General features: G+C 41.0%; 1 protein-coding gene across 1 annotated transcript; it reads right to left on the bottom strand.

Annotated features, from left to right (window-relative positions):
• Nucleotides 1-386: 386 nt before the first annotated feature.
• Nucleotides 387-3259, bottom strand: LOC149180216 (protein NRT1/ PTR FAMILY 8.3-like). Its single transcript, XM_089418150.1, has 4 exons — nucleotides 2931-3259; nucleotides 2594-2811; nucleotides 1759-2222; nucleotides 387-1486 (listed from the first exon to the last, which is right to left on the bottom strand). Exons 1-4 carry the CDS (start codon nucleotides 3034-3036, stop codon nucleotides 631-633), a joined length of 1644 nt encoding a protein of 547 aa, XP_089274276.1. The 5' UTR covers nucleotides 3037-3259; the 3' UTR covers nucleotides 387-630.
• Between the last annotated feature and the right edge of the window lie 6450 nt (nucleotides 3260-9709).

The following is a 9709-nucleotide window of genomic DNA, read 5'->3' as shown; positions in this document are numbered from 1 at the left end:
TACCCAATGTTACCCAATCATGAAAAAGCCATAACCCTCGATAAAATCTAGTACCCAATGTTACCCAATCATGAAAAAGCCATAAATCATACCGCTTTTTCTAAATTTGATTTTTTTTGAAACATGGTGTGAATAGCTTTCACAATTTAATAGTTAAGTCTTATTATTACAATGAAGTGAGGATAGGTATTTTTTTTTTTTTTTTTAGCAAAAATGATTTTATCTATGTGTCATGTTTTAGATTTTGATGACTTAAATACCGTTAAGTCCAAACTCCTTTAACTACCGATCAATCAAACTTGAAAAACAAACTTGAAAAACCTGAAAGATCATCCACACCTTAACAAACAAACAAAAACATTCACAATTCAACGGCTAAAAATATTATGGCATTTCAAGTTTTCCCAAAACGAAATCCTAGGTCACATCCTCACATTTTATGGCAGTGAAGCAGCACCATTATTAGCGATACTTGTAACAATTCCAATTGTAAGAATTAAACTAAGAAATTATTAACGCAAATTCTATCCGAGAGGCTTTTTGACAACACCCTTGGAGCCATGGGTTTCTTAATGCTGTAAGAAACTTGGGGAGACAGAGGTTACTATACATGGAGCATAAGGATTGTATTCAAATTAAAACATCCCTCATCTCATGGGCCACATGTTTACTTCTGTATCTACGAGCAGCAGCAACATATAGAGCCAAATTGAGGAAACTCAATGCAGCCCACAGCCAAAAGTAGTAGTCCAGGTGACCTTCATTCAAGTTACTGGGTATCCATCCTACACTCCCTCCTCTGGTGGTGATAAGCATTACAACAATCACTAGCACCGAACTAAAATAGTTACCGAATGCCGTACTAAGATGGGACAGAGCACTGCAAAGGGTACGCATGGCATCAGGTGCCTCTTCATAGAAGAACTCCAACTGCCCTGCCAATACAAATGTCTCTGCAACACCTAACAATACATATTGCGGTATCTGCCACAAAATGCTTAGAGGAACTGGTGTCTCTGTATCATGAACCAGGTTGTGACTCCTAACAACTTGCAACCGTTTGATTTCAAGAATTGCAGCACACACCATAGAAAACATGGCGAATAACTTACCTATACCCATTCGTTGCAACTCGGAGAATCCCTTCTCGTTTCCCTTCCATTTTCTCATTGCTGGTGCGATGATAAAATCATATACTAAAACCCAGAGCATGCAGGTTACACTATTGAACATGTACAGTGAAGCCGCAGGTATATTGAAATGGCCACCAATGCTAGTGTTCATTGTCTTGCCCTGTTCCACAAACATGGTGTGTGCCTGGGCATATGCTGATGTATATATTATAGCTGTTGCCCATATGGGCACCATTCGAAGCAATATTTTCACTTCTTCCACTTGGGTTACTGTACAAAGCCTCCAACTATTCAAGCACAACTCACCACTCTTGCCCTCAATATCGCTTATTGTTGCGGCCTTGTCTAAACACCTGCAAATATTCGATTGATTTTGATATTCAAATATCGAAACATTCATATTGGAGTTTTAGTTTCTTCAGAAGAACAGAATTTACTAAATGATCCCTGAGTTAAACACCTGCAAATATTGGATTGATTTTGATATTCAAATATCGAAACATTCATATTGGGGTTTTAATTTCTCCAGAAGAACAGAATTTACTAAATGAACCCTGCGTTTCAGGAACAAAGGAGAATATATAATTGCAAAGAAGAAATTTTAATCCAGGGGGAGGAGAATTACTTGAATTCATCTGTGTAATTTAGTTTTCGACTTCCAGGAACAGAGGATTCCTTCACTCGTAGCTTACGCAAAGAGGCAACAATCACTTGACATATTCGTGTGAGGGGACTGCCACCTGGCTTTTGGTGTCTGTAAATAGGAGTACCAGAGTAAAAAGCCCCCATAGCAAATCCCATTATTAGAGTTGAAATCCCAAAGCCCAGTGCCCAGCTGACGTTGTCTTCTACCCACACCAAACCAGTGCTAGAAAGCAGAGTCCCAAAATTACTGACAAAGAAGAACCAATTGAAAAATGAACTCTTCATCATCCTTTCTTTTGTATTGGTGTCACTGAATTGATCTGCTCCAAAAGCTACAATGCATGGCATGAAGCTTCCACTTCCCAAAGCCATCACATAAAGTCCCAAGTAAAATACAATAGCTGGGAGCTTTAAGACACTGACCAATGTCAGTGTGATTAATCCCTGCAATAAAATTAGATATGAGATTTTATCACTATTACATGAGAAAAAGCAAGGCCTATCTAACTTCGTGGGAAATCTTCGTCTAATTGACACAGGAAGCTACAAAAGCTAAAACTTTAGTTCGTTGTTAACTCCGATCTAATCGAAATTTTGCTTTGTTTTCGTGCCTAACTTCAGAATTAAATAGAACTCACCCCATATTAAACATAATCAGAGACAAGATCATTAATGAAACGTTGCTTATACCTGAAATTCATTATCAAATTTGTTTAAAAATAAAAAGCCCAGACAAGATTAACCTAGTCCCAATAGAAAATTCATTTGAAGACCATGAAGTTAAAAGGGGCTTAAAAAGGGTGGGAGATGTTTACAGTGAAATAGAGCGTGGAGGCAATAGCCATGGTGGTATAGCGCCCCAGGTATGCATCTGCAGTTATTGCTCCGAGAAGAGGTGTGAGATTGCATGTGCCTAACCAGGTGGTTGAAATATTTGCTGCCACAGCGTTGCTCTTCTTCAGTTCTCCAGTCAAATAAGTCACTAAATTTGTGTCCACTCCATAAAATGCCATCCGTTCCCAGAACTTGGCACCTGCAATACAATGAAATTTGGAGTGGAGAAGACGAAGAGAAAGAATCAATAAGCAGCAGTTGAAATGAATATGGGCAGTCAAATTTTGGAATCAGTTAGAAATGAATAGGGAAGAGGACCTAGAATGAAAAGGGATCCCTTCCATGACCACCTTCCTTTAGTATTTCCGCTGTTGTTGGGATGTTGTAGCAGAGGGACTTCCAGTGCCTCCAGTGGCTCAGCCATATTGTTAATTGGGGGTGTCTACTCAAACTGCAAGTATGGTACATATGGTATGACTTCATCCATTAAGAAGACCTGGCAATTGTTTCAATTTGAGAGCAACCACATACTTGGATGCAGAGTGAGATTGGGTTTTATTTCGCTTTTTGATCTGGATACTTTTTCATATGGTTTTGCAGCAATGGCTCGTAACAGCGAATTTGGGTTAAATCATCTGTAGATTTTGAGTTTCCAACACAACACATTCTTGAGCAATACCTGTATTTAACTATTTAAAAATATATTTTAAATTATTACAATGTATTATTTTATCAAAAATTAATTATCAAATTAAAAAGAAAAAAATTTATTATTATATTTTTGGGTTTATTTATATAATTATACCCGTGGGTTTGGTTGGCAAATTTGACCAATAAGATTGTTCTATTTTAATCTTCTTTCTAAATAAAAGTTAACAATAAGATTGTTCTATTTTCGTCTTCCTCTTTAAGTGGTATTGGAAGTGGTATTGTAGATGACTCTTTGCTTTTACTTGTTTTGCTGTTTTTTAGCGATGGTAGAATAAACACCACTGTAAATCGATTCCAAACACCAAAATGCAAATCGCTTCCAAACACCAAATTTCCAAAGATAAAACAAATTTCATATCATGGGCCAGAAAAACCATGCCTTCCACACTTTCTTCAGCGAAACTGGAGCCGAAAAGCATGTCCCCCGCACTGTATTGGTAGATCTGGAGCCCATGGTCATTAACGAGGTACTTACTGTCAGCTTTTCCATCTTAAACAGCTTATCAGCGACAAGGAAGATGCCGCCAACAACGTTGCCCGTGGTCCTCTGGTGGTAAGGAAATTGTGGACCTCTGCCTAGACCGTTCTTGTCATGTCCCCAGGCCGGCGGTAGTCTTTCAACCGCACTTGGCGAGGTGCGGCACCACCGAACACTTTCTTTTCACCAATACTTATGTTCGTGGACTACGCCTAACCACTTATCTCTACTTTAGTTTGTGTTTCGCAACCAAGTATTATTAATGTTTCCTTTATACCAATGAACACCCATACACATTCATTTTATCAGCAATTATACATAAAGAACACAATTGCACAGTATAAAGGGAGGGGCAACTCCCTAAACAATGAGTCTGCCCGAATGATATATTATACGGTCTTTCAATATTACAAAGCTTTACAAGTATACTTGGAAACATCAAGTTTCATACTTAGCCAAATTTACAATCTTCGACAAACTCGATTGCCCAGCTCGTCGGTGCCTCCGCACGACTCACCAACCCTTCGTTCACCTCGTCGCACGATCGTGTTGTTTGCCCAACTTGGGCGCGCCTCCAAGTCGCCACACACGGGTGCCTCTACACGAGTCGCACCTCCGTTCACAATCTCAACACTTCACCAAAAGTCACACCATGCACACTTGCACGACGGGCGGGCGCTCACCCGAGTCACCCAAGAACCCGTGCCAAGTCGTCGCACAAACCAGGCGCCACACCCGTGCACGCCTTTCTCAACCGGTGGGTGACCTCTACCTGCGCCCTTCACCCAAATCTAAGAAACGACACTTAACTTCGTGCGGCCTTGCCCAAGAACGGGCGCATCACCAAACTGCGCCTTTACCTCTTGCTGCATCCACCCCTAGTTCTGCGCCTTCCTCTTCTTCATGAGCGAAGTCTTTATGTGTTGAGCGATGGCCAAATGAGCTCATCGCATGTCTTGTTTATACGGGTGGCAGGGCGAGTTAGCCTACCCGGCCGACTCGTCCTCCACGCCTTAACGCACCCACACTCCATTGCAATACCCCGTCGGCTTGCTTCAAGTCGTAGGTCGGCCTCCATAAGTTTTAACCCATGCCTCCACGCATATAAATCCAGCTCGCCCTCCTCTCCACGCACTCGCATTATAACGCCATCGTGTCGTAAGTCTGAGCTCGCTCCTTCATCATTTTGTATTGTTCGTTCAACCTCCAACCGCGCGCCCTCCGTTCGATCACGGTCGCACTTCAAGCCGGAGCATGCGCATAAGGACTGTAGGTCCTTATAATTTTGGTCTTCAACGATTCTTGATGGAATGATCAATATTGTTTTTTAAAGTGATAAACTTGATATAACTAAAAAATTGCAAGCTTGAAAATGGTTTCCTTTGAAGTGCAACCATTTTTTTCATGTCCCAGGTTAGCAATTGATCACTATAATCATCCCCTATCTGATCATTCTTTGGGAGACTCCTCACAAACTAGAGATGAGGACTCATTAGTTTTGATCCTCCCTCATCTAATTTGGTGTACTGGATTACCTTGATGGTGGAATGATTGATATTGCTTTTAAAGGTCTCATTAAGTGTTTTTACCATTTTTTATAATAATAAAATTATTTAAAATACAAATATTAAAACCCAGCAAATGTATTGTAAAATTATACTCCTCGTTCAGTGTTTTTACCATTTTTTATAATCGCATGATAATTTAAAAAGAAAATAAAGAAACCCCATTCTAATCAATCTTAAATGTTTTTTAATGTATGTTTCCAAGTTTTTATATTATTGTCAGAAAATAAATCCAAGTGAGAATCCTAAATCGACTTTCATAAATATAATATATAATTTTTATTTTTGTTTTGGTTCAGTGTTTTTACCATTTTTTATAATCGCATAATTATTTAAAAAGAAAATAAAGAAACCCAATACTAATCAATCTCAATTTTTTTTAATGTATGTTTCCAAGTTTTTTTATTATTGTCAGAAAAGAAATCCAAGTGAGAATCCTAAATCGACTTTCATAAATATAATATATAATTTTTATTTTTGTTTTCTTTAATTAGTGAAAATTTTATTTTAAATAATTTTAACTGGGAAAGAGGCTTCTCCTTTTTTTCTCTTTTTTTTGTTGTTGTTATTTTCTTTACCAAGGATTATATTAATGGCTTTGGGTTAAGTTTCTTTATGTTATTTTAATTAAAGTTTTATGAAAACACTGAGTATTTTTATTTTTTCTTAATATTTTTTTGTTTTTCTAATTTTTGAAAATCTTTTTTATTTTTTATTGGTTAAGCGAATTTTGATGTGATATAATTCTTTTGATGGAGAGTGATTTAATTTCAGTTTTTGTCAATGCCTAACAAATCATTTTAAATTAGAAAAAAAACTAATTGTGTAAATGGCCATTCCGTTGGTGAGTGCTCTGACAGTGACACAGATGTCTCGAACTATTGGTGCTCTGTCCATGTCCTTTATGAAAGTGAGGGTGTCACGCCCCTACACCTGCGGTAGTCTTCCAACCGCTGATAGCGAGGTGCGGCACCACCGAACGCTTTCTTTTCACCAATACTAACCTTCGTGGACTACACCTAATTCACTTGTCCTTACTTAGTTTGTGTTTCGCAACCAAGTAAAATGCAATTATCCTTTATACTTAATGAAGCCCATACTCATTCATTATCCATAGCAATTATAACAAGAACATCAACAATTGCAACAAGTATAAAGGGGAGGGGCAACTCCCGAACAAGTCTGCCTGACAATATATTATATTCAGTCTTTCTTCAATAATACAAGTAATGCTTGGCAAGCTCCAAGCCAATACTTAGAATAATTTACAACATAGGCAACCAACCTTTACAATACATGTGCACCCTTGCACAAAGAGTAGTACTCACCCGAGCCACTTAATCCTCTTCACCAAGTCCTGCAAAAATCTGCACATCCACTGCACCTCGGGCACACCTTGCCCACTCTTCGACTGACTCAAGATCACCTCAAGAACACCTTCAAGTGCACCCTCAAGAGGAGCGCATGAGATATGCGCAGACTCCTCTTATTTCTACGCACTATTCACTTGTCTCTTGATCTATGCGTAGAAGAGATGTGAAGTTGATTGTTGTTGGAATGAGCTCTCAAAGCTCTCACATATATACACATACTATGTGGGTTTACAAGGGGTGTGCAGCCCCTTGGCCGACCCCCAAAACCACTATCCATGTGCCCCAAGCTTCATTTAAGTCGGCTTGCACAGTTCTCCAATATTGCATATATATGTAGCACGCTCAACACTTAGTCGCATAATTGTTTTGCATATCGTCGCATATAACGTCGCATTTCGTCGCACATGTTGTCGCACCCCGTCGCACATTTTGTCCGCGCGCTCGCCCGCGTGCACGACTCGCCGGTGCCCGTCGCACTAATCTCCCAAAGGTCTTACATCCTCCTCCACCTGAAATCGTTGTCGTCCTCGACAACATACCATCCCGGTAGCCATTCACCATCATCCATGATGTGAACTCCTCTTCGCAAGGCAAACATCCTTGCAACATATGTAGAGACTCATCTCCACTATGTCCCGGCTTAATGAACAACTGCCACCAAGCTCACCATACTAAGGTATGCACCTCAACGATATGCTCTCCATCAGATATCATCTGCATCCATGATCATCGACCCCTCTGCCACAATCTCCACTGCAACATCTCGTGTCGACCTCATCCTGTGTCCCTCCTCCATGTAGTCTCCCTGTCAGATGCCAACACATATGTGTTACCATGTCTCGACTAATGCCAACATATCTCTGCCATGTGTCGACTCATCTCGCCTCATGCTAACATCTCTCTGCACATTGGTACCCCTCATGACTCGAACTAGTTGGGTGATCAGTCCAACCATACGCCCAAACCATAAGAATGCACATCCTTATGCCATCACGAGTCTTCCCCTGACTTCTGCTACATCTCGGACTCATCAAGAATCTATCAATCATCCCATACTCAGGTTCATGGAAACTCCATCCTATCTGCAACATGCTCCATATAACCAACCTGATGTCCATGACTCTAGTTGTCCATGATGTCCAACCTATGTAGACTCCATCTCAACCTCTGGCCATCTGCACCCAAGTCTGTACCTGTCATAAAGAAGCCTCCTTCAAGGCCCCTTGTAAAGTTGATGTGGTTCCTCCCTACCAAGGCCTCCACACCAACCTTCCTCCAAGGTTATCTATAGAGAAAGGAAAGCCAGGAAGTTTCCTCCCTGACTCTCATCCACCCATGTGTCAGATTGATATTGTGTCCTCAAGTATCTATGCACAGCTTCAATCTCCTCACATGTACATCCAAGCTCGCCTAGTTTGTTCTTTGTCAACTGAAAGTCATATATGCCCATAGCATATCTCCAAAAGTCCACTATCCCTGTAGGATCTCTACCTCCATAATCCTCATCAACCACTGCCTCCGAAGTAGCACTCGGGCTCCCTTCACTTGTAGCTCCATTGTGAAGATCATCAGTAGAAGATGTTCCCAGCAAGTGTTTCCATGTTCATGAGGTTTTTCTCTCACTTCCTTCATTCTTCTTTCCAGCTCTTGCAACGAAGTCAACAAGCTTCCTTTCCTTCATTGTTTGAGTCACACTCCCAAGTCCTCTTTGCTCCACATCCTCATGCTTCACATTTGGATCTTTGGGATACAAAGTCATAGAAGCCATCCTTGGTCTATATCCCAAGCAACTTCTTCTATTCATCGGTACCATCATGGTCTTCTCTTCAGTTGTGATCAAGAGAATGTCCCTGTCCACCATTGCTATGGCTTGTGCAAGCTCCATAAAGTCCAGCCCCAACACCATAGAATGATCATCCATGTCCACAACTCTCAAGTCCAACTTTCCAAACCACGATCCTACTTTCACCTGAGTGCCCCTCAACACACCATCAACAGCTCTAATGGTAGAGTTGACTGCCTTGAAAGCACTCCATTCCCTCCCTATCTTTGCTTTCTTCCCAAAAGACTTTGCTGCCTTCCTGCTTACGAAGCTATGAGTAGCCCCCGTATCCACCAAAGCTGCAAATCTCTTGCCCTTCACGGTCACCTGCACAAAACTTAGCTTCAAGGAATCACCTCCCTTTGTTGGCTTTGTCTTGCACCTCACATTAGCAACCTTTTTCAAGAATTCGGCCTCAGAAGTGTCAATTGGTTCATGCTCCACCTTGACATTCCTCCTAAGGCACTTCACCTCCTTGCTTGGCTCCTCTAAGCAACCCAATCCTGGTCTAGCTTGAATTCCTTCAAGCTTGTCCTTCATCGCATCTTGCTCAAGTGCACCAACCAAGTGTCCACTGACTAAGTTCATAGAACTAAACTTCCGAATGTCCTCTGGATGTTCTCGGTATTGAGTTCCCAAGCTGTCAATGTAGTCGAGCTCTTCCTGTTCAATCACAACAACCTTCTTACCAAGAAGCTTCTTCTTTATCTCTTCCTCAATTTGCTTGATTTCGGCTTCCACCTTGGCACTTTCCTTCCTCAACCGGGCTCTTTCATCAAAGAGCTCTTGAAGATCAAGACCACTTCGTTGGATCTCCTCATCAAGTTCCTTGAGTTCAACATCTGTCGTACTTCCGCATTGGCTTCTAAGTTCTTCAAGTTCCCTTCTTAGTTCCGAACAGCTCTCTCGAATCTTCATGTTCTCAGCCCTCATCGCAACCCAGTTAGAACTCCATCGACTCATATGTTCCAACACTTCGTACCGGAGAGCTTCAACCGCATTATGGCTAGATTCACCTTCATCCACCATCACTGCTTTTTCAGCTTTCTCCATGTTCACCAAGTCACCTGCAACTTGAACCAACCCTTGTTCCACTTGTGTGAAACGGTTTCTTTCACCTGCAAGCACCTTTTCCATTGTTACGAGCA

The sequence above is a fragment of the Pinus tabuliformis genome, chromosome 3_2, assembly GCF_031772625.1.
Source record: "Pinus tabuliformis cultivar Carrire ecotype Pingquan chromosome 3_2, CPIR1, whole genome shotgun sequence".
Classification (NCBI taxonomy): Eukaryota; Viridiplantae; Streptophyta; class Pinopsida; order Pinales; family Pinaceae; genus Pinus; species Pinus tabuliformis.
Note: the sequence above shows the minus strand (reverse complement) of the source record. Positions and strands in the feature narration are given on the sequence as shown.